Source organism: Eptesicus fuscus, chromosome 3 (assembly GCF_027574615.1).
Source record: "Eptesicus fuscus isolate TK198812 chromosome 3, DD_ASM_mEF_20220401, whole genome shotgun sequence".
Classification (NCBI taxonomy): domain Eukaryota; kingdom Metazoa; phylum Chordata; class Mammalia; order Chiroptera; family Vespertilionidae; genus Eptesicus; species Eptesicus fuscus.
The window spans coordinates 45538016-45563821 of NC_072475.1; the positions used below are offsets into that span (position 1 = coordinate 45538016).

The 25806-nt window shown below is 43.7% G+C and overlaps 1 protein-coding gene across 1 annotated transcript in view; it reads right to left on the bottom strand.

The window, feature by feature from the left end:
* Nucleotides 1–25806, bottom strand: part of MASP1 (MBL associated serine protease 1) — a 51499-nt gene that overhangs the window by 19061 nt on the left and 6632 nt on the right. Inside the window, exons 2-9 of the mRNA XM_008151575.3 lie at nt 14973–15150; nt 13429–13560; nt 11109–11305; nt 9663–9810; nt 8449–8567; nt 7347–7425; nt 1095–1232; nt 181–255 (exon numbers count right to left, since the gene is read on the bottom strand). Coding sequence (XP_008149797.2) covers nt 181–255; nt 1095–1232; nt 7347–7425; nt 8449–8567; nt 9663–9810; nt 11109–11305; nt 13429–13560; nt 14973–15150 — 1066 coding nt within the window. The remainder of the gene's footprint in view (nt 1–180; nt 256–1094; nt 1233–7346; nt 7426–8448; nt 8568–9662; nt 9811–11108; nt 11306–13428; nt 13561–14972; nt 15151–25806) is intronic.

Genomic DNA, 25806 nt, shown 5'->3' on the forward strand with positions numbered 1-25806 from the left:
GGCTAGTTAGTTTGAGAAGGTGTGAGGCTGGGTTTATCTGACCTTTGAACCTCTGAAGGTATCTTAAAAAGCAATGAAAGCATCATGCCCTCAACTTCCCCCTCCATTAACAGCCAGAATTCCTGTGGCCATAAGGCCTTGAATAGGAGACCTTGAAGCAAAGGACTTAGGGTGAGGTACCTGGCAGGCAAGTGGGCTGGCTTCTCCCCAGTACTTCATTCATCCAGACTCCTTGGGCAGAACAGGTATATATACCTGGGAGAGTGAGGAAAGATTGAAGAAAGGGGAGAAAATGGTCAATTTAAAGCACATGGAAAATGGATCTTGGTTCTTAATTCCTCTACTGTGGATCATTTTGAGTCTTCCAAATTGTCTTTCTAATGCCATTCTTTTCTGCAACCTGAAGGCTCTTTCTAAAATGAGGATCTCACCATGTCCCTCCTCTGCTCAGTATCACCAATAGCTCCTCATTGCCCTCAAAAACAAATACCACACGCTTCAGCATGGTGTCTAAGGCTCTGTGCAATCTGACTCCTGCCTGCCTGGGGGCTGCTCCCTCCCCGCCCAGCCCTGCCTAGCTCCTGGCAGGCACTTATCATTAGTCACACAGGCCTTGGTTCACACAGTGCTCTTTGGCACACTTCCCCTTCCCTTCCTTCTCCACTTAACAAACCCTTTAATGAATCACACTTATGTCTACCATCTCATCTGCATCTTACAGTAGCTCTGTGAGCTCCATCACTGCTCCCTTTTTAAAGTGAGAACTTGGGAGGCTCTAAGAAATTAGGAGAATTTTCTTAGTGCTAACCCTAACCCTAACCCCAAGTTTGGCAGAGGCAGAAATGATCAGCCCCATGTCCCTGAGGGTTTTTTCTCTGTGGGAGGCTGTGAATGTGGATGTGTGGATTACCATGTGGCCTAACTCTTGGCATGCAGGCCTGAGCCAGGAAGAGGCAAGGCATGTCTCCAAATGTTTTTCATTCCCAATCCTGCCAAACTGTGGCCAACTGATTGACTGTTTCAGCCCCCAACCTAACCCTGAAACCTGAGTGTGTGTGAGGTGGGAGGGGGCTGGTTTAGCAAGCAGGGCTCACCTGTGATATTGTTATACATCTTATAGTAGGGCTGCTGGCAGGAGTATCTGATCTCAGATTTGTATGTGGTCAGGTTGTTCCTTGTGGAGAAGGTAACCAGCCCATGTTCCAGCTCTGCTGGGGCACCACAGTCTGCAACTGAGAAAGAAGAGAGTAATATCCCTCAGTTATCTGTCGCTCTTCTTCTTGGGGCCATCTGGCATGTTGTGCACTGCACATAGCTTCGGTAAGTCATGTTATAGTCTGAGAATGATACCCCAGGAGATTGTGGAGGGCACGACCTATGAAATCACCAGTGGCCTTGCTTTTGGGGTCTCTCCCATCTATTGTGTGGTCAACTCACCTAGCCTAATCTCAATTTCAGGGCAAGGGCAGGTCTGCTAAGATTTAAGCAGACCCATCTCTTTCCTACCAGGGCTCTTTCCTTGACTTCCAGATCTATTGTACAATCCTCTTAGCCTCTCCTGCCCAAGCTTGAAGTCTGTGGCTCAGCAAGAAATCCTGGCTGAGAAGAACCAAAGGCTATTCAATACTTCCAGACCCAACCACACGCTAAGAGCCATTAATGTGCTCATATTGGAGCTCAGCAAATAAATAAATAAATAAATAAATAAATAAATAAATAAATAAATAAGGAAAACAGAAAGAAATGCAATAAAGCCCCACCCTACTGGCACTCTGTAGACACAAAAGTCAGGAGGTGGCGGTCAGGGTAGACCAACTTTTAGTCTTCACCTGCTTATTTTTTCCAATTATTGGTGGCTGGACATTGAGGTTGGCTATAGGATAAGACCAAAGATGCCTGCTCCTCAGGGGAGATTTCCAGTCCAACAAGGTCTCAGGCAAGTTTCCAGCAGGGATAGAGTCCATTATGAGTCTGCCAGGAGCCAGGTCAGAGGCTGAGGACCCAAATTGTCAATGTTTCTTCATGGGCTTCCATTAGGGAATGGTGCTCATTCCTAAGGAAATCCTAATCTTAGGTCTAACAACCTCTACCAGAGTTAAAGAATCATAGAGGAATCACAGACGTTCACAGTTGCAAAGGACTGCTAAGGCAGGTGTCAAGAAGGACAACTTTACAGATGAGCTCAGAGAAGAGACTTAACTGGTCTAAGGTCACACAGCGAGTTATGATCAGGGAACTAGACCTGACCTTAACTCAGTTTTTCTTAACTAAACCAAGCTGACAGTTCTGAAGGATCTGTTTGCTAGTTGAAACTGCCTATAATCAGTATTAGCTGGGTAATGATGGATATTGATTGTCAACCTTCTGATAATTTCAGAGGACTGCATTCCAAGGCCCTGGTAGAATTTCCAGAGTATTTCTCTTTCTGAATTTTACCTGCTCCCCTTGGGAAACAGAAAGGGGACAATTTACCCCTGAGATGTTACTCAGATATTGTGACTTTTAAGTTTAGGACTCCAAATTCATCGGTTTGATTGAACTAACTCCAATACCCTCCGGGATGGAGCAGGGGATGAAGAATGGGAATAAATGTAGGTCCCTTCTACCCACAGGATGGCAAAAACCAGGAGAACTGGTTAGTGTTTTGTTCTGGCATCTGCCCCTCCACCCCCATCACGGACAAATCATTCCCATTTGTCTTGATCACTCAAAGTAGACGTACTCATCTACTCTGTGAGGAGAGCATATGAAGATCAGCACTAGGATGACAAGAGGTGATAATATTTATTATTGAAAGCTATCAACAGTTTTCAATGCATTTTCCTGCTGAGTCTCAAAGCACATCACATTTTTCTTACTTTTTTAGGAAATGCCATTGATTGGTGCCTGGATCTTGGTATGACTCTTGTCTCCCTTAATTTCAATCTAGCAGTTTCTTTTACCTAAGGTATCTTCAAGACCTGATACCTAATTCCAGGTGGAGGAATTCTAGGGTTGGTCTTAGACATGGTGAGATAGTCAAGCTATGTGACATAGCTAGAACTGGTGAGAAGTTGTCTGGGTGGAGGGCCTGCTTTCACATCACTCTAGAGAAGTAACTTTGCCCACTTGCTGAAGATGGTCCTACAACCATATAGAGGAGGTGGTACATAGTGGAAAGTGGAAATCACTTCATCTTGAGTAGAGTGAGCAGGAAAGGGATATGCCTTCTCCCCAAGGCTATGGTGGCCTGGAGACGACTTCCCTTTTTGAGATGCCTTGCCTGGTACCATCAAAGATGCTGTATCTAGACTGTGCTTCCTTAACTAGTCTGTCTTCTTTGCTTTAGGAAGAGTTTCATCCTTTTCTCTAAAGATTCCTCTAGCCACTTCTACACTCTTCTTCATTCCCTTGACCTCCCTTTCTCATTCTCTGGAATGGGATGTACCACCCCATGTCTTTCTTGACATGCCATCTTGAGCATACTTTGCCACAATTTTGGGGCTTCTTAGAGATCTCAGAGTTGGCTCAACCCAGGGATGGCCCCCTCCCACTCAGACTCACCTCCATCCTTCCCCTCCATGGACTTATGCTCCAGCATCACAGACCCCTTCCTGTGCCTCTTTCTCCCCTGCTATTTTCCCCACATGGGAAACCCTGTGTATTCATGCCCTGGCCACCTCAAGGCCTTAAATGTGGCTTTTTCTTGAAAAACTTTTCTTATTCTTCTAACCAGATAGGGCTGATTCCATATTTCTCTTGCAGAGCCTTTATTTATTGACCTCTCTCTGATGTATGTATCTTATGTTGCCTGTTATTACAATTATTTGGGCCCATTTCAAACCTTCTGCCTAAATTATAATTTCCTCTATCACACCAAGTACCATATCTATTATACTTTTTGGGCTTAAAAATATTGATTCAATTGTATTTAGTGACCATTCAATGTCCTGCCTTAGGGGCCCCCCTGCCCTAGGCTGGCACTGAAGCCTCCAGACAGCTCCTTGTCCACCCTTGCAGGATTCTGCCCTCCTCCAGAGGCCATTTCCTCACCACACTGACTAGTAGTCACAATGCAATGCAAAGCTTCTCTGATATGTGTGTCCAGATTTTGTTCAGGCTGAAGCAGAGATTTCCAGTATGCTGGCTGCACTCCACAGCCCTTATCACTACTTACAATTGACCCTGGATTTCCCAGGGCACCCGAGCTGAGGGCTGCTGCTTTCAATGTGATCCCTATCTTTTGCAAAACTCTAATGAGTGAATTTTCAGAAATTCAAAACGTGTAAGCCCCAGAAGAAAGAACTCTGGATGATGGAATCTTAGCCCTGTGTTAGGTATAGGTGGAAGGGAAGCTTTTAGGCATGAAGATATATCTAGATTCCCTAAAAATCCAGGCCATATGAGTTATTCCTAGTTCCACCTACTCATGTTAAGAAAATAGCAACAAGTAAAAATATTAAAGTCATAAAGTCACAGGCATTTTGACCCATTTAAATTTGAAGTGTAGAGTGGTTTGGAAACCAGGGCCCACTTTGACCTGGTCAACCTAAGGCCATGGGATTGTATATTACTAAATCTTGTGTCTCTAGGACCAAAGTCATTTTTCCTTTGAGAAGAATATGGTCCACTTAGAGGTGATAAATCTCCCATTGTCTTTTTTATTATTTTCTAGAGTAATGTTTGAATAATGGGTGAACCCTCAAAATGAAAATTGTTTTCATACAGGCAGGAGTTTCAGTTCTTTGAGACTGTGTTGCCTTGTTTAGCATCTTTTCTGATCCGCAATGAAATGGGGAATGGAGTGTTGGCAGGTTGGGGAGGGGTGGAGTAGCTCTGGGACCCGGGGTCTTGTGAGTGATCCATTCCTGGATGTCTGCAATGTGTGGGGTCCCGTCATTCACTGGGTCACTTGCTCTGACTTGAGTTCACTCTCCACATCCATTTCAGTTTCTGTCACCATGGTGAGGATCAAAGAGGGATCAGTGGGTCCAGAGAAAGGAAGCAGGGAGAGGAACGGAGAGAGAGAAAGAAGAGAAAGAGAAAAATTAGCAAGCAAAGCAGAAGCAGTTCATGCTGGAAATACAGAAATCACTGCACCAGAATTGATTAAGAATGCACAGTTTTGGTACAGTCAGTGTGAAAGACAGTTTGGGATTGTGGAATTTGTACCATTCAGAGAATTTGCACAGTCATAAATGCTGGCTCATGAAGAGTATAATATTCTGCACCGGAGTGAACTTTGCATTCACCTGACCTGGACCCTCATTTGACAGATGGCATTCAGAGTGGAAGAGAACTTGTCAGGGGTTGCTACAGCAAGGTGGTGGCAAGTCCTATAATTTTCACTTCCTGTTCTGGTGCAGGTTTCTTCACTGCACACACACTTCCTGTCAGTTCCCAACCCCTTTCCTCACAATCTCTGGGGACTCTCAACTTCTCAGTCTTGTTCAATTTTGTGTCTCCCCTAGGACCTGGCACATACCTGGGACAGAGAGATGTTCAATAAATACCTACTCATGAATGAGCAGGGATATCCCAAGTGTTTAAACAGGGATTCTAATAGCCCCAAACCAGGCTGTGCTGGGAGAGCCAGGTCACATTAGGGAGACAAAAAATTCCTCTTTTCTGTGGCACAAAACGACAGGCATTCTTTTGTATACCAACAAAAGTCACATAAAAGAGTACCATCAAATATAATAGTGCCTAACTCTACCAACACTTGTGTTACAATAAGAAGTGTGTGTTTCATCAGGGAAGAAAATTATTATCAAATTTTCCTACAAGTGTAAATGAGAGAAACCAAAACTTTTCCTAGTGAGGGAGTTGGGTAGGGGAAGAAATAATCTTTTATTGAGCTTTTTCTTATTCCTGGTGCTCCCCAGGTATGATATGTACATTAACACAGCTAGTCCTCAGAACAATCAAGAATGTAGGAAACTGAGGCAAAAAGAGTCTGAGTAAATTGCTTAGGGACCTGCAACTGCTTGAATCTGGATTTGAATCTAGAACTTTCTGACTCCAAAGCCACATTCCATCCTCTACACCCACATCCTCCTTCTCAACAGCCTTGTGCTTGGGTAGAACTCAGCCACAGCACCACACATGAGCCACATGCGGGAGGAGGCAGCAGCTGTGTCTGCTGGCATTGAAGTTCCTCCATGTCTGGCTCTTGTCTTTTCCATCTGAGTTCCCTGTAGACCTCTGCCCAGGCATCCAGGAAATGTTGGTTGAAGCCATAAAAATCACCCCCTGCCCACACCCCCTCCACCCCCTGCCCCCCCCCCCACATACATACTGGGCTCTGATCCAGCCATATCATCCTATAAAGAAAGGAAAATTTACAACAAGCACACACTGCTCCAAAGTTCTGCCTGGGATTTGCCTCAAGGGAGTCCCAGCCTGACAGTGTCCCGTTGGGGCAGTGGGAATGGATCTGCAAGCCCAATGGATCTGAGCCATTTAGGAGATGGTGGGACAAGGACACCACTCCAAGTTTACATGAAGTCATGAACTAGGGGCAGGTGAGACTAATCCTAATTCTTGACTTCTCACCTCTCTGTTCTAAAGCAAATCCTCCTTCCTTTCCTTCCTGTCTCTTTTTCCTCCCTTTTCTGTCACTATAGATAAATGTCCTAAAATTGTGGTCTTTATAAGTCTTGCATTGAAGTCACATGGGTAAGGCGAGAGGAGGGAGTGGCTGACACTTTGAATTTTTGCAAAGCTTACTAGGTTATTTATATGGAATAAATTATGTTAGAACCACCAGGATATATTCTAGAATATTAAAATAGCTCAAAGTCTCTATTTTACAGTTGAGGAGGATCCTGTCCATGGTCATAGGGTGGGTTAGGAGCAGAGACAAGGCAAGAACTCTGGGTCCCAAGGTCATGCAGAACTGTGTCCCCTGCTTCACACACATCCACTGTGTTGACCCCACAGTCCTAAAGTGTAAGGTGTCCCAGAAGACTTAGTGGATATGGCTGACAGCCACATGGACTGGCAAGGTCACTTGGCTCTGGGCACTGGGGCCAAAATAGTTTCCTGAATTAGCTATTTGAAACAGAGCTAGTTTTGAACCTGGAGACATGCTATTCCTGTAGCAAGTTTGGCAACCTGTCTGCAGGCAGAGGTAAAATCCATATTTAGAAAGCAAAGACCCACAAAAAGTTTCTTTTGGAATCCTATTGTTTTATTGCTAAAAGATACATACTTCTTTTGTGCAACTCTCAGGTGTCTGCTGACTTCCTGCCCCCTTTCTTTTAAAGGGCACCTGCCAAGCGGTCCCCGCTGTGTGGTCTCTGCTCGAATCCCACTAGTGCTGGGGAGCTCATGGTCTTTATAATAAACGGATTTTGTTTTCTTACTTTTACAAATGGGAATTTCGTTACTCCACGAGCCGTCCTTCAGGCACTCTATCTGGAATGTGTCCATCTCCACATTATCCTAGGAAGAAACATGAAGAAGATGTGGGGAGAAGGAAAACAGGTGGGGTTGGTGGTGGTTTTTCAGCACAAGCAGCTCAAACTACAAATCTGGGTGTCCTAACCTGAGGTTTTCCAAACATAAGCCTTCAAGAGCAAGCTTAAAGATGAGGAAAAAGGTCGATGCTGAGTTCATATTCTCCATTCCTGCACTGGAGAGAGTCCTAGCGGTACTTATCTGCCACCTCTAAAAAGGGTGTGAGAAGGGGTTTGGGCAACTATCTCTGAAGGGAGATCTATACTTTTCACTCCTTTTTCAGAGCAGTGGCTTTCAAACCTGAGCAAGCATCAGCATCCTGAAGGCACTTGCACAGATTGCGGGGCCCTGCCCCTGGAGATTCTGATTCAGTGGCTCTGACCTAGGGACCACGCCTTTGCATTTATAACAAGTGAGTTGATGCTGCAGTGGGGACCCCACTTTGAGAACCATTCCTTCAGAGCACTGGTCCACTAGCTTGGCTCACATCAGACTCACCTGGGCAACGTAACAGAAAACCAGTCACTGGGTACTGCCCTAGAGATTCTGCTTTCATTGAGCTCAGGTGGGCCTAGGAGGGGACTTGGTTTTTTAAGTTAAGCAGGTGATTCCTAGGACAATCTTGGTTTCAGAGGGTGGGCGAGTTAGCGATACCTACTTGCCGCCTCTACAATCCCTGTTTTCCATCCCCATTTCCCCCAATAAGCCTCAAATTTGTTAAGGTTGTTTGTCCTGATTATAGGGATGAGTAGAACTAGATTTTTGAAATTCAAACCAGCCCACACTCTGGTAAAAGACTTTTGTGCCACTTCTAGAAGTGAGAGTCTGGGAGACATGCTTTAAATTTTGAGAAGACTGAGACTTCTGGAGTGCTTTGGAGATTTATGGGGAATCTAGAAAATACTATGGTGGGGCCATCACAAGCTCTGGAAGCCCATCTATTCGGGGAAGCTCTCAAGAGAATTTCTCTAGCTTGGTGGTTCCCACTCCCCAGGCAGGACCCTGTACCTTCAGCACTTTGTAGCCTGTGTCACAGCTGATGAGCACCTGGTCTTTGAAGAAATACTTGGCTTGCAAGGGCTCAATTTTCCCTTGGACAGGAGGTTGTAGACCTGCACACTCCTTCCCTGGTGAAGGAATGGAAAAATAGGTGAGAAAACAAGGAAAAGTATGGCAGCCAGAGGCCAGTCCCTAGACTGCCAGGCATGATGGAGGTGGAGAAGACACAGGACTGGGTGTTAGGGGCCTGGACCTAATAAAACCTGAAGAAGACTTACTGGAACCTGAGCAGGTCCTTGGACCTCTCTTTTCTCATTTATAAAATGAAGTGGTTAGCCAGATGATTTAATCAAAACTCAGGATTGGATAGCATATTAAGTGCCATTGAGTGCAAGCCTAGTCTGATGCTTTCTTACTTTTTAATAACATCTTCCATAGTAGACATCAAACATCTATTTACATTTCTACAGTGACAGGGGAGCTCCATACTTCCCAAAGCTTCACCTTTCATACTGAATTCATCTGATTAAAGAAATAGTAGTTTCATACGCAACTGAAATTTATACCATTCTAATATTTACTCATCAGGTGTAGTTTGCCCTCTTGGGGAACTCAGGATGACACCAATGGCTCTTTCTTCCCAAAACCATGCCTCAAAGTATTGGTCTGTGATCATATGCTTCTGAGCTCTCTTTTCAAAAGGCAATATCAGACAGGATTCCCAGGCCTAGGGCTATCCCTGAAAATGTTTCCTGGACAAACTCTCTTTTGTTAACATTTGCTTCACTTTTCTCTGCAGAACCGGGCATTAATTTGATAGTGCAGTCCAGGCCAGGATATTGGAGTCTATGAATTGAATTAGTCATGCCCAGCTGTGGTCTTGTCGCTGATGTCCACCCTCTTCTTTTTCAAGTTATTGCATACACCTTTGGTCAAATGGCTCTATCAATATTTGGGCCGGGACTGGCTGCCTTGGGGTATTGGGAAATGAAACCCGTTGGCTTTGCCAGTCTAGGGGGAACATAAAGAGCCAAACTGCCATAATGGAACATTTTGAGCACCCCATTTTATAGAAGAGAAACTGAGTCAGAAGAGAAAATGTGCCTTGGTGTACTCAGTGGCAGAGCTGGTAATCCCACCACCATCTCTGAGGAGTCCCAGCCTGGAGCCTCCTCATCCCTCAGCCACTGCTCCATGAGGGCTGAGCACAATGACCAAGTTACCTGCTGCCTTGTATGAGAGCTTCCAGCCCCGGTTCTCGCCTGAATTGTCACTGCGGAATCGGATTGAGACATTGTGGGTCTGGGTATTGATAGGTTCTGGGGATTTCTCTCCACAGAAGGGTCCCAAGACTTTTGGCCCAGCTTCAATCTGTGAGGGACAAGACAAAGAAAAAGGAGGTTCACATCAGAATAGCAGTGGCTGCTTCAGGGGCCACCTTTACACTGAGCCTGGGGTTTTCTGGAAACCTTCATGTGAGACCTATTATTCACTCACGTTTCTAGTGGGCGTTACCATTCACCAGATATTTCCATCTCCAGTCCCACAATTTACAATTTATAATAGCCTTGACAGTGGACTAGGCAGGCTAATAATCCTCTGCTCAAAGATGAACATATTATGCCTCAGAGTGGGACAGACCTTGTCCTATGCAAAGCATAGAAAAGGCGTCTGCTCTCAAAAAACTTGCAGTCTAGTTGGGGGAGGATAATAAGTATGTGCTTTTTGTTCCTAACTTATGTAATAAAATCTATGTAACCTATAGAATTCATCATTAATATGATAGATAATAACTCTAAATAGGTGGCCAGGGAAGGCCTCCTTGAGTAGGTGATACTGGATTTGAGACATATAGGATGAATAGGAGCTTTTCATTGGAGGAGGAGGGTAGAATACTTTCCAGGTAGAGAACACAGTATATGTGAAGTTCAAGTCCAACAGAGGGAGTGCCATGGCATGAAATTGAAAAGGCAGGCAAGGGCCACATTGTGCTGAGGAATTTATGTTTACTTCCAAGTGCAACCTTGATCTAATCTGACTTTTATAAAGATCAGCCTGGATGCTATGGGAGAACAGTCTGTGTATGGCAAGGGTGGAAGCTTTGCAGTTGACCAGGAGATAATGGGGTTTGGACTAGGATAGGAGGGTGGGATGGAGGAAAGGGAATAGGTACTATTCACTTTCCTATGCATTTAACTCTCTTCCTTCCATCTCTGAGTATGAGAACTCCTTAAGCCTCATTTAGTGACATCTACAATCCTGGGTGATATCTTCATCTTGTCAGCCTTACTGTGGAGAGGGGGGAAAAGTAAAGCCCCAAGTGATTAAGTACCTGGATAAGGCTCATGGCAGAGCTCCTAGAAGCTATGTGTGGTAGGCAGAATTCTAAGGCGGTCCTCATGACCTTCACTCCAGGTGTTACTTCATGATGATGTTATGCTACATGGCAAAAGGGATTTTGTAGGTAGCCAAGTGGCTAGTTTTGGATCAAGGAAGATCCCTAGACTGGATCTGATTAAACTGGTAGATGTTACTTTAAATAGTTATTTTTCTAGAAGACAGCTGTTTGGCCTCCTATCTTGGGAGAAGGTAGAGGGCAAGATTATCAATTTCCCCAATTCAGCAAGATTTTTCAGCATCACCAGAAGGAAGGTCCATTGCAGGCTTACCTTGATATAGTCATAGGGGCAAGACACCTCTGGATGGTCCTCAATGTCGAAAATGTCTTCAAACTGCAGGCTGATCATGAAACCTTCCTCCAGTCTGATCGCATAGAAGCATTCGGAGCTCTTAGGGTAAGGGTTGGGGAAGTCAGGGCTGGTGATCACGCCAGTCCTCTGGGTGAAGAGGTTGTCACTGCACTCCACTATGGGAAACATATCAGAGCAAAGTGACCCACCACACATGGCCACAGAAACTCCTTTCTTATCTGTTACTGTATGGTTCCACAGTGGTCCCGAGAGGCTAGCGGGAAAGGAATGCTTATCCCCCATCACAGATGGGGAAACTGAATTTCAGTGAGGGGAAAGTGATTTATCCAAGGTCACATACTAGTAATTTGCAGGGTCAAGACTCAAAGTCAATGAGTGTTATAAGCCTTCTCATCAGATTCTGTGGCATTGGGGGGAAGGACGGAAGGACAGGGTTTAAGATGGAAAGGTTTTGAGATGGAATGGTTGAGATGGTGGTGTCTGGACTGCTTTTGTCCTGCTCTCCCCTCAGCCCAGAACTCCATTAGGTCTCTGCTCAAAGCCTGTTTTGATCCCTCATACACCCCCTCACCTCTGGCGCCTGGCTTTGCTTTGTTTCCCTTTATGCTGCTGACCACTACTTGCCACTATGTGATAGATTTGTTTGTGGATTCTCTTGCCCCCACTAGACTGTAAGTACCCTGAACTCAGGGATTCTTTGTCTCCACTTCATCTGCTGCACCAAGGACGCAACACCTGGTTGTGGCTTAGCTCTTCTGAGGTCCTTTTATTTGCTATTGGACCTTTGTCCTTGGATTGACCTATCCTAGATGTAGGATGTCAATTCTTTCTAAGCACTAGCTCATCCTGCTCATTTGCATAAGAGTAAACTGTGTCCCAGAAAAGGGGGCATGACTAACTTGAAAGTCTACAACTCAGAGCTGTAGAGCAAGGTTTAGGTCGAGGTTACTTGAATTCCCATCTGTTTTCATTTTCTGTATCACACATTCTCATGGCAATGATATTGCCCCAAAGGGGGTTAAAATTAGTTCTTGGTTGGGAGAAGTCTTACCCTTTTTATGAATGATACATAGTTAGGCATACAGTACATAAATAATATATACAGTGTATCTGTGGTATTAAAATTTCATGGGTAGGGGCAGATATTAAGAAGATTAGGAAGATAATGTTTTTAAAAAGTTCCTGGAGGCACAGGTAAAAGTGAAAAAGAGATAAAGAAATCTTGCTCATTCTTAGCCTCCACTGAACTCAGGATATAGTAGATATTCAATAAAAACTTACTGAATGGAAACCATAGAAAATATAACCCTCGAGATGAAATGCCTGTATGTGCCTTTTCTCTACTGATGAATCATACAGGGGCTTTATTCAGAAGCAAATAGAAGCTTTTGAAGGATAAAGAAAAAGAATTCTCATTTCCAGATTTGTCGTCCTCCAATGATCTCTCACCCAGCTTCCAAGGGATTTTTCTGAACCTCAGCTCCTTACCCTGCAGTCATACTAATCTATTGGTAATTCCCCAAACCATGCAAATTCTATTGGGCTTAGGCAGGTTTGCAGAAGCTGTTCTCTGCCTTTTCCTTATTCTTCTATGTCTGTCAGGGCCACCATTTCTGGAACATGTTTGCCCACACCCCAGGCAGACTCAGGTCTGATTGTGCTGTGGCCACACTACTTGTACAGCATTTACTACTTTCCACCATTTGCTTTGTGGCTGTTTCCCATTATCCAGATGGTCCTCATGGAAAGTAGCTGACCCTTCTGCTTGTCCACCTCTGCCCAGCCCAGAGACTATGGCAGAATAGGCATGCTGATAAAAGATTAAAACAGAGAGAGCAAGAATGAGATGTTTTCTTGCTGTCTCTGTCTTTGCCTCTCTCCTCCCTCTTCTTTCCTTTGGACCAAGGTTCTCTTTATCACAGAGGAACTTAGGGGCTATGGAAGAGAACAAAAGGAATTTCTGGAGGAGGCCTAGTTCATGGCTCAGAGAGAGGGGACTGGGAAAGTTTTTTTTTTTTTTTTTTTTTAGCAGACCAATTACCTGTAGAGGGAGAGGAGATAAGGAGAAAAGGGTAGATATTCCTGCTGCCCAGGAAGAAAGATGGTCTATAGGCTAGGGCTGCTGGGCATTTCAACAGCATCAAACACATGGTACCTAGAGGCACAGATCTCTGACTTCATTTTTAATTGTTCCTACCATCCTTCTTCTAAGCCTCACTCATCTGATTGGAAAATGTGGCACACAATGGTGATGAATAGTATCATCCCTAGGCCTCACCTCTGCAGGTCCTGTTGTCCGTGTGGAGGATGTAGCCAAAGCGGCAGGAGCAGTAGTAGCCACCAATGTAGTTATGGCAGTAATGGTCGCAGGACAGCTCCTCGTCCTCCTGCTCTGTGCACTCGTCCACATCTGTGGGGGCAGGCACAGCCTCTCAGTCAGTCAATCCATGTGGGATGATGAAGACAACAGCTAACATTTATAGATCACTTAGTGTAGGCCAGGGGTCCTCAAACTTTTTAAACAGGGGGCCAGTTCACTGTCCCTCAGACCGTTGGAGGGCCGGACTATAGTTTAAAAAGAACTATGAACAAATTCCTATGCACACTGCACATATCTTATTTTGAAGTAAAAAAACAAAACGCCAAAAACACCTGCATGTGGCCCGCAGGCCGTAGTTTGAGGACGCCTGGTGTAGGCTATTCACTATGTTGTGAGATGCTTGCATTTCGTCATTTAATCCTCACATGAAGCCCAGAAGTAGCCAATGTTTCTGTTTACAGGAGGAAACTGGAACTCAGAAAGGTAAGAGACTTACCCAAGATTATAGAGAGCCAGGTTCAAACCCAAGCAACCTGACTTGTGGTGGTGCCACTATCTTCTAAGAGTAGTGAAAATAGTAAGCAGGACTGTTACTATTCCTATTCAACAGATGATAAGACTGAGAGACTTAGAGGCATTAAGTAACTGAATCCAAGTCACACAGATAGTAAGTGGTGGGGACAGCATGGGCTCTTAACTTCTACTCCATTCTGCCTGTCTCTATGTTGCTTATAGGGGCCCAGCCTTGTCCTAAGCACTAGAAATATAAAGATAAAGAAGATGTATGTTCTCAATCCAATTTAAAAATTTGGCTCAGCCAGCATGGCTCAGTGGATAAACATAGACTTATGAACCAGAAGGTCACAGTTCGATTCCCAGTCAGGGTACATGTCTGGGTTGTGGGCTCAATCCCCATTGTGGGACATGAGGGAGGCAGCTGATCAATGATTCTCTGTCATCATTTGATGTTTCTATCTCTCTCCCACTCTCCCTTCCTCTCTGAAATCAATAGCAATGTGTTGTTGTTTTTTAAAAAAATTGAACTGCCGAAACCGGTTTGGCTCAGTGGATAGAGCGTTGGTCTGCGGACTGAAAGGTCCCAGGTTCGATTCTGGTCAAGGGCATGTACATTGGTTGTGGACACATCCCTGGTGGAGGGTGTGCAGGAGGCAGCTGGTCGATGTGTCTCTCTCATCGATGTTTCTAGCTCTCTATCCCTCTCCCTTCCTCTCTGTAAAAAATCAATAAAACAAAATAAAAAAAATTGAACATTCATTTCCCCCAAAAGGATATATAAATGGCCAACAAGCATGTGTAAAGATGCTCCAGGTCACCAGTCAGCAGATGGATAGATATGTGATAGAGCAAATGCAGTAAGACATTCATGGTAGAATCTGTGTGGTGAGTACACAGGTGTTCATTGTAAAGAAGAGAGTACAAGACACTTTTAATCTTTAGTGAGAAACGGAGACCTGGGGATGAGCCACCCACTTTTTACTTACCCACAGCCATGTAGTGGGCATCGAAGCCTGTGAATCGCTCCTCATCAGAGAAATCTGACTGGAAAGTGATGGACATGAAGGAACCAGGGGAGAGGATCATTTCCTGGCCAGGGGTATGCTCAGTGTCTGTGTTCTCACTGCCACAGAAGATTGCCAGCAACTGGTCTTCAGTTTCTACCTTTGAGGTCAAAGAGAAAGGGAACAAATGAGCAGCTTCGCAAATTAGCTTCTTCAGTAGAAAAGAGGGAGGGGCTTCCAAGGAGTAGACCAAGCAGCCTGGGAAATCCAAAGGGTAGGGATTAGGGATTATGGAATTTAAGGAAAGACACATTACAGCTTAAGTAAAAGTGGCCATCTGATCACTGTTTCATTCATTTTGTTTAGATCCATCAGAAGTAGCTTGAACTTTTTCATTCCTGTTGACAACCAAATGGCTTTTTTTGTTGAAAATAGCTCAATGTTAAAATTAAAAAAGAGTTAGATCACCTCACAGATGGATTTTATATGCAACAGAAACTTAGCACATTTCCAAAGAAAAAAAAACTTTATATACAATATAAGTCATTCATTGAGCATTCAGTGTGTGCTGACGCTGGGCAAAATAGGTGATTGGGATGATGAGAGAAGAGTAAAACATAGAGCTGTGCATGTTCAGACTGAGGAAAACACACAGAGCTATTATTCAGTGTGACAGGTGGTTTAATGGAAACAAGCACTGGGGATGCACGTAGAAGGAGGTGAAATATCCCCATTAGAATGTAAGCTGCAGGACAACAAGACTTTGTTTTCTTTACAGATGTGTCATCAGTGCATGGAACAGGACCTAGCACATAGCAGTTATTTGTTATCAAGATCTCAAAGAACAAGGCCCATTTGGAGAACAATGAGAAGCCAGGTAATCTGTGGAGATTGTAGGCGATGCACTTAAAAAGATAGGTGATATTTTTTATTTAATTAGATTATGGTTGACCTTGAATGCCATAATAATAAGTGAGTCTTAATTTTGTGAATAAAGGGAAGATATTGAAAACTGTTGAACAGGAAAGACATGTCATCAGAACTACATTTAATAGGTAGTCTTAATAATACCAAAACTACTGGGATCATCCAGAAATAGTATATTTTTGTGTATGTTTGTACTAAGACTCAGATGTAAAAATTGCCTATTTGCTAAAAGAATTAATTACATTGGAAGAGCCAGAGACCCAAGCAGAGATCTCAAACTGGTTGCCTAACAGTGATTGTGTGTGTTGACTTGGGAAGCACTGTATAGCAGCTGTTTGATATTATTTATTTGACCACAAATGCTTGGCCTACCCATGACTCTATTGTTTACACCTTTCCCCATTCTTGTAAGCCTGTATTTGTACTTGCAACTTCTAGACTCATTTTAGTCAAGATGCATAAGAAAATCTCTCACCAAGAATACTTTCTGCTGCCTTTCAAAGTCATTAAAGGAAAGTTCTCAAAGGCTGCCTATCTCTAGTAGATTCTAATGAATTCATTGTTTTGTTCATTTAGTTTAGTATGCCAGAGTATCTTGACATTTGACACTTCTGTTTTGAAACTAATGATTTATTTATTTAAAATAAGTGGGAGTTTTAAAGAAAAACAATTTGCCCTGGCAACAAAACACAAGGACAATTAATCGCTAACTTTGGGAATTGAAGTGTAAACAGAAGATGAGATCATGGCTTTGCTATTTATTTCTTTTCTCTGCAGATACTAGCCAAACTTTACCAGACTTATTACTGTAGAATGTGCCTATATGCATGCAGCTGAAATGTCACTTCCTTGAACATCACAGCGGTTTGTTATCTGAGTTTTAAAGATAGCTGAAGTTTTACTTAATTATAATTAAAAAAAAAGTAAAACATTTTTTGTTGTTGTAATACTTTTTAAAGTGTTTTATACAAAACGCTTCTTTCTTAGGTGAAACATGCTGACCCTTTGTTAGGATCCAGGGATTGTTATGAACATCAACCATCTTAGGGATATTGCATTGTGTAATGTTGCTTACCCTACATAGATCATCCCCAGACTATAATGCCTTTCTAATTCTTATGTCTTATTTATGTACTGTTTTATTTCCTGTATCTTTATGAGTTTATTAGCTGAAATGTTATAAAATACAAACAAGTTAAACTGCTCTTCTTAGAACTCAACAAAAATAAGACTAAATAGGTTTGGAGTGAGGGTCTGGGAAAAGGGTTCTGCTATGAATGAGTAACTGCATGAGCTGGAGTGCCCTGTTTTGGTGGCCACTGCTTTGGAATAACGGAATCTGTAGTTAGAGGTCCTGACCCTTATTCCTGATCTACAATAAACTGTTATATGGTCAACTCCTCATTAGTTCTCGGTTATCCACCTAATAAAATAGGGGTTTGAAATAGTTGAGTTCTATGTTCTCTTCCAACTTTGATATACTAGTATTCTACCAAATATAATATCCATACATACAGACTCATTCATACATACTAGGAAATGGAAGCAGGAGTTTCAACACACACATTGCTTCTTGCTAAAGAACCTGATGGACTTGTTTGTGGTCTGTAACCATATAATACATAAACAATTATCATGAATAGTGATGTCTTGAGCAGTAACACTCCCAGACACAGCAGCCTCCTTCCAGTAATTTGGTACCCCAAGGTCTTTGGGGTCTATAATGCCTATAGCGTGGACACTTCTAAGTGAAACCAATCAGAAATAATTTGTAAGGAAGAGACCTAATGAAGATCTGTGATAAATAGCTTACCTCCTCATATATTCCAGGCTTAGGGACCTTTTTGTGATGGCAGATAAAGTCATCACCTGCAGAGCCACACTATTTTAGAGAATAGGTAAGCATGCCCCAGATGAGACCCATGGGAAATCTGAGCCATATACACCTCTAGAAGCAGGAAAGAAAAGGCCCTGGGACTCTGGGAATTTAGCCTGCAGCTTAGAATAGAATCCTGGTTTATCAGAGGTGGGAGGGAGGGACCTTTCACAGATATTTCAATTGCCCTCCTTCTAGAGGAAACTGATGTCTAGAGAGGGGAAGTGACTTGCTTAAGAGTAGAGAGATAATCACAAGCATTTCCTGAAATCAGTTTTGCTTTTGGAACTTTTCTGACCCTGGAGAAAGAAACCCAACAACCCAGAGTGCCCGTGACAAAAGACATAGACACTTTGACAAACAGCTTTTCTGGCTCAAGGGCCTCTTGAAATCCTATCTTGGGTGCGTGAACTATCTCCCAGAGAGGATGTGGCTCAGTGAAAGTTCCAGCTATAACCTAAACAGAGGGGGTCACTGGCCCTAGTTAAGATTTGCAGCTGCTGCTATGAATTGTAATATTCTATAAAAATCATTTATTTCTGAGTACAGGTGGAAGATTGAGCCCTGGCTTTTGTTTGGACTGTCCCAGTTTAGGGCCATCATATTAACAATATGGAGGGAAATGCCTTATCACATGATGACACAAAATTCATAATAATAGAGAACCAAGAATTATCTGGTTGGGGATCACAGACTCTTCATTTTTCTATATCTTATTATGGGTAACCATATCCTTTCAGGCTATTGTTATTTAAGACACTAGCACATGGATGCATGTCCCCAACTTATTTTCTTTCAACTTAATTCAACAATTATTTGTAATCCAAGTGCTGTCTGGACTGTAATGTGGAGAATGCCAAAAATTACTTATTTGTTGCATGAGGTTCATATGCAAATCCCTTGCTTCTGAGAATGTGAAATTTTGTAGGAGAATAAGTACTCAAATGTATAAGTTTTAGGGCATTGTCAGGCTATAGTTATTGCAGTGAAAGCTAGAAAGTTCTGGGGGTTTAAAAATTGAGAAAAAAAATATATCATCCAGCTGAGGGGAATCAGAAAACGTTTAGGAAGAAGAAGATGTTCTTTGAGCTGGGGACTGAAAGGTGAGCAGGTAGAGAGGTGAGGGGTAGTAGGGAGAGCATCCAGGCAGAAGGAATTGAACTTCCTGTCTTTCACTGCAGTAATTATAGCCTGACAATGCTCTAACGTGTACACATTTGAGTACTTATCTTATTCTGCTACTAAATTTCACATTCCCAGAAGCATGGGATTTGCATATGAAGCTCATGCAACAAATAAATATATTTTGGCATTCTCCACATTACAGTCCAGATAGAATTTGGAGGTATTCAGAGTCTCAACCACCCCTCCTTTTCAACCAACACCTGACATAGGAAAGGGGTTCTATTGGGAAAGAAATCTGGAAAGAGAGATCTAAGGAAGAGAAGCCAGAGTCTGTTTTCTATGAATTTTCTACCTTAGTAGAAACAGCATAAAAACTCCTAGGCAAAACTAGGACAGGACAGCAGAAATTTTGGCCAAATTTCTGTAGAATGACAGATACAGCTGCTTTCCACATGCCCATAAAGTTATCAGAGTTTATAGACAGCTATCCATTGGTTCCTCGGGGCAATAGATGGAGAAGGTAGCTTGGGAGCAATTGTTCTCATTTTATAGATGAGAAACCTAAAACCCAGATGACCCAAATGAATCAGACAAGGTCATTATTTAGCAAGTGGTGGCTCTGGTCCATAATCGCAGCATTCTGATTCCATAGCCAATGACACTCACGCTCCTATGAGGCATGAGACCAACCAACAAGCGCTGTCCTGCAGATCCAATGGCTCGAGGCTTTGCTTGTCATTACTCAAAAGCTACATCGTGGGCACGAGAGAGAAATAGAGAGAGAGAGAGAGAGAGAGAGAGAGAGAGAGAGAGAGAGAGAGAGACAGAGAGAGAGAGAGAGAGAGACAGACAGACAGAGAGAGAGAGACAGAGAGAGAGAGAGACCTATTTTGAAAAGAACTGTGGGTGTTGTTTTGGTCTAGAGTGGACTATATTTAAATATATGATGAGACACCCAATTTTTTTTTAAGAGAGATGTACCAACCAGCTTGGACTAGAAATGACTGAGACAGTTCCAAATAAAAAGAGAACTCTAGACCTCAAGTTTCAACGAACAGGAAGTAGGTGGAAAGGTCTATTCAGCTACAAAATGTGCCATTTCTTATGAAAAAGGAAGACTGTCTCAGAGGGTGAAGTTGAGAAGCCAGAGGGCAGAGCCAAGAGCCACAGAGAGCAGTGGACTGGGGACCCATTCTCAGGGAGCGGCACTGGGCTGTTTGTTAACCAGAACTGGTCTCTGGAGTCAGCAGCATGTGCCTGGCTAGATTTCAGATACTATGGAGCAGTGACTATGATATGCCTCCCATTCCTCCTGTTTTTCAATGGGAATTCTTTGTGGTTATCCTGTGCTGTGTCACCAAGACAAGAAGATATTTGGTTGGTGTAAGTGGATGGATGAGGAGAGACAGAAGAATTCCTTGGTGTGGATGGAGTTCATGAATACTTTGGGGGGTAGGGAGCAGAGATAGATAATCAATGGGAGAGAGATTGAATGTTTGAGATAAGAATATATCTGCCTTATTTGTTTGTTTGTTTGTTTCTCAAGAGAATGAGTTGATTGTGCATTGATTTCAATTTTTTAAGTTTCTTGTTTTTTTGGATGTAACTCCTTATTGAGACTGAATCACGTGGGACCTCATCTTTATGAGTACACCAGTTATTAGATGTTTGGGAAATTACTTCAACTCTGTGTTGTAACTTGAATTGTATTCCCCAAAAAGATATGTTCAAGTCCTAACCCTTGGTCCTGACTTGATCTTATATGGAAATAGATCTTTGCCCGTGTAACTAAAATGACATCATACTGGATTAGGTTGGACCCTAACCCAATAACTGGTGTCCTTATAAGAAGAAGGAAACTTGAACACAGAGGGAAATGCTATAAAGACAGAGGCAGAGACTGGAGATACTCTGCCATACCCAGGGAATGTCAAGGAGTACCGAAGCTAGAAGGGGCAAGGATGATTCTTCCCTGGAGCCTTTAGAGGAAGCACAGCCCTGCCAACACCTTGATTTCAGACTTCTAGCCTCCAGAACTATGAGAGAATAAATTTCTATTGTGACAAGCCACCTTGCTTATGGTAGTTTGTTACGCCAGCCCTAGGAAACTAATGCATTCTGAATATAGGTTTTCTAATCTGTAAATAGTGCAAATGAGAGTATTTATAGCACAGGAATGTTATAAACATAACATGAGTTAATATATGTAAAGCATTTAGAAAAGTGCCTGAAATACAGTCAGCACTCAATAAATCAGTGAGAAGAACAGGAACACTGAGATCCAGCTCACTGAAGTGACAGCTTTTGGACTCCCAGCTAAGTGGAGTATGGGTGATTTCACTCAGTTGAAGAAGAATTAAGAGACTGGAACTGCCCCTGGATATGTTTTTGTTTCCAGGTTCCACTCCATTCCTAATCTCCCTGAAGCCATTGCACAGACTTCCCTTCTTATGAGATCCCTAAGTTCAGGCTGCTAGAGCAGAAAGGGAACCTAGAGATCCCTCACAGCCCAGCATTACCCTTATCTTATGAGAGAGGACCAAAATGAGGGATCTCTAAAAGCTCCCATCCTCAGGAGAATAGTATTAAGTCTAGAATTTCGCCACTGTCCTGTGTTTCAAAGAATTTTGCCAGATATGTGAATTTAGGCCAATGATTCAGTGACAGCCCTGGGCCCAGGAGTCCGGACTCACAGGTGAACGCTCTGTACTCCTGATTCCTGAGGTCACCCCCACCGCAAGCCTGTCACATCAGGGACTGCATCAAGGGTGCAGCCTGATTTTGCTACTTTATCCAGTTGTTCAAATTACAGTTAAAGATGATGAAAAGGAGCAAATTAAAGGTACCAGATGCCAGACAGAAAAAAAAGTGTGCACGTGTGCATGTGTGCACGTGTGCATGTGTGCACGTGTGCATGTGTGTGTGGACTGTATTTCAGAAGCTCTTTTTCTTAATAGCTTCCTTTTTTAAAAAATATATTTTTTATTGATTTCAGAAAGGAAATGAGAGGGAGAGAGATAGAAACATCAAGGATGAGAAAAAAATCACTGATACACTGCCTCCTTCAGGCCTCACACTGGGGATCAAGCCCACACCCAGGCATGTGTCCTTGCTGGGAATTGAACCGTGACCTCCTGGTTCATAGGTCAATGCTCAGTCACTGAGCCACACCGGCTGAGCTGTATTTCAGAAGCTCTCAAAAGCCATGTAAGTAAAAATAGCACAGCTGGTGGGTCTAACATTCAAGACAGCCTCATTTGAGAAGGGCTGGAGGTTGGTGCTTTAGTCCTGGCCTAAGTCATGTGGCCATAAAAACAATAACAATAATAATATCAACAACAGTAATAGCAGTCATAATAGCCCCCTTTGTGTGACGCTTTCCAGTTGGCACGATACTTTCATCTTATTTCATTTGCTTGTGATGGCAGTCTTGTGATGGATGCACCTCAGGTAGACATTGTCATTCTGGGCCCAGAGAGGTGATGTGAGTCCCCAAGGCCACACATCCTGGGAGCAGCAGACCTGAGACAAACTCCAGATGCCCTGTCTTCCTGCCCTGATTCAGTCATTGAAATCAGAGAACCACAGAATATCAGAAATCGAAAGGACATTAAAAAGGCTATCGAGTTTATCTCTTTCCTTTCTTAGATGGGGAAACTGAGACTCAAGGAAGTGAAGCAACTGGTTCAAAGTCACATGGCCCGCTAATGGCAGAGCCAGGATCAGGGCCCAGGTATACTGAGAATCCCAGCACAGTGTTCTTATTTACTTGTTATTCAGAGTGAAAACCTGCTAACAGAGCCGGGGGAGCCCCTAACAAGGTATTGTGTGAATGCACCACGTACTGGCACAGTTAACACTGTGGGGGCCTGAGACACAGCTCCCTTACACTCATAGGTCCTTGGAGTCCAAGCCGCCTCCTGCAGCAATGACTGCCCATTCTCAGGGAGGGCTCTGGACAGAAAAGGGGATGGTCTCCAAGCAGCATGAGCCTGGGAGAAGAAAAGAGCTGGCTGGGGAGGAGTGGCTGGGAGCCTGGGAAGCAGGCATCCTGCAGGTGGGAAACTGGCAGTGCCCACCAGCTCAGTGGGAGTGGATTGGAGGTAGGGGGGATGGGTAGAGGGAGAGTCTGGGAATCCAGGCTGGAAAGGCGGGCCAGGAAGGATTTACACTCTTGTTGGCCTGTGAATGGCTCTGAAGCCCCACCTGACCCCTTCAGTGACTGCAGGCCCATTCACATGCAAATCCCCAGGGAACTAGGAGGCTGCGCCCAGCAGTTGAGGACAGGAAAATTGCTGGAGGACTGCTAAAGACAAAGCCTCGCTGTGTTCTTCCTGTGCTGGGCTGCCTGGCTCAAGGTGAGCCACAGTCTGGACTGGAGTGAAAGTACTGATTAAGTAAGTGCTGAGTGGACAGAGGGGTCTGCCAGGGGCCAGTGTCACCCAGCAGTTCTAGCAATGTGTGAGCTGGTTTTGTCTTCTGCCACTGCCCAGGCCCCTGCCCCACCCTAGCCCAAATGCACTGCCTCAAATTTTCCTGTGCAGAGAGCTGGAAGAGGAACCAAACAGCCTGGGTTCTGGTCACTGACCTGCCACTCACTCATGTGTCATTTTAACCTTCCTGGGCAATGGTGTGCGGGGAGCCAGCTTGTACCAGCTTAATTATATGAGCCAAAGGCCAACTTTTCAATGTTTTTTTGTGACCCTGTTGTTAAATACAGCCATCATGAAAAATCAAGTTTCATAAACTTACATATAAGTTATATATATCAAAACCAAATTATATAAAAACTCATCACCTACTAACTATTTTAGCATTTACTATTATTGATGCTCTTGAGATATTATGTCTAGTATATGAGTGGTGAGTGGTGGGCTATTGTGCATCTCTTCTTCCCTCCCAACCCAGATCCAGCTATTAATAATTTACGAACACACACTATGAGTTTTCACAAACATACAAGGTGGACATTAGTTCTGTCCTCTAAGAGTCAAGAGGTCAAATGAAAAAGTTGGTGTGAAAGCAGCTTGTCAAGTCTGCCACTGCCTGTCAGCATTTAGCAGGGACCCTATTTCCCAGCCCCCTGATGAGCAGGCTCTCCTTCCCTGTCGCCCGCACCTCTCTCTTCATTTCCCATCCCTGTCTCTCTGCTCCAGACACACTGCCATCCCTGCTGTTCTTCAAACGCACCCAGCCTTTGCACTGGCTGTTCTCTCCGATGGGAATGCTTTTCCTCAGAAAGCTGCATGGCTAACTTTCTCAGTTTCTTCAAGTCTTTGCTCAGATGTCACCCCTTCAATGAGGACTAACCTGACCAACATATTTCAATCATAACCCCCACCCTGACTCACAGGGCCCCTCTTTACCCTGCTCTATTTCATTGCCTATCACCTTATGACTCACTATATAATGTACTTATGGATTACATTCAATGTTCATTGTCTGTTTCCTCCAGTGCAATGTCAGTACCCTGCGGGCAGGGATTTTTGTCTGTTTTAATTACTGTTATACCTCAAGCTCTGGTAAATAGTGGGCATTCAAGAAATACATGTGTCAAATAAATGGATACGTCCTGTTCCCTAACTTTTTCCTTTATGAACGAGCACACCAAAGTAAATTCAACTTCACTTTTTACTAAGACGTATCTGAGAGCTCTCGTGTACACAGATTTGCACACCAGGTGTGTCCATACCCCGGGGCACACCCCCTTCAAACTTCCCCACACTTGAGCACATTCTCTGCCCCAGCACTGCGACCTTCCTTCTGCTTTCCATCACCCATAGCCTGTGCTGTTTGCACTTCCTGCATAAAATAAGTTTGTTTTTCACACTTTTCTGAAGCTCATTTTCACCTTTTGATTCTCCTGAATCAGCTAGAATTGGTGTTTGGGAGTTGGTACCTCAGTAGTGAAAAAATCGCACCAGGGAGTACAATTAAAATTCACGAGAGACATTTATCCATTTCTCATTCTCTTTTCTTTCAGGATCCAAGGCCTCCTGTCCACTCCCACAGAATTAGCAGAGCTACTGCAGTGACTGGGGTCAGCCACAGCCTGAAGGTCGAGTAAACACAGAGCTTTGCACAGAAATTAGGGGCGGGGGTCAGAGCAGGGCCACAGAGGGACTCATCTCTCAGTTATGCAGCAGGATGCGGACTGACCAATGAGGCCTGGGGAAGTGGGCGGTGGACTGGGAGGTGCAGACCATCAGGACTGAAAGGGCTTGCAAAGGCCAGCTAGTCCAATTTTCTCACTGGACAGATGGGGAAACTGAGGACCAAAGCAGAGAGGTGACTTGCCCAATGTCTCAGCAGAAGTCAGTGGCTGATTTCTAGACCAGAGTCCTTTCCTTTATGCTCACCATCAAGAGACATATGCCTTTTTTTGTTCTGTCCCAGGACTGTGCTCACTGCTGGGAAAAAACACGGACATGGGCCCTGAACTTATGAGGCTGATAGTCTAGTGGAATGACCTTGAGTTCACCGCTAGAACTTGTGTACCACAAACAGATAAATTGAGCATTTCCCAGCTTTCATAGCTCAGACTCCATTTCCAATTATTATTTTGTAAAGCATTTTTCTCTCAAAATCAGGATAAAAGAGTTCTTTAACAAAATCTAGACAACACAGAATCCTCAAGATCCTTTCATTTTACTAAATTTCCCTGACAGTCAGTGTTGTCTTAGAAAAAAATGCATAGCCAGGAAGCATATCAAGGTCCCTACCAGGATAAAGCTTGTTCTGAGAGGGACCGAGTGAAGGTAAAAATCATGACTTGGAAGTAAGAAGACCAGGAATTGAGACTTGGCTTTCTATGGAGACTTGGACAAATCCATTTAAGTTTTTTTTGTGCTCAGTTTTCTTTTCTTTAAATTAGGTATAATACTCTCT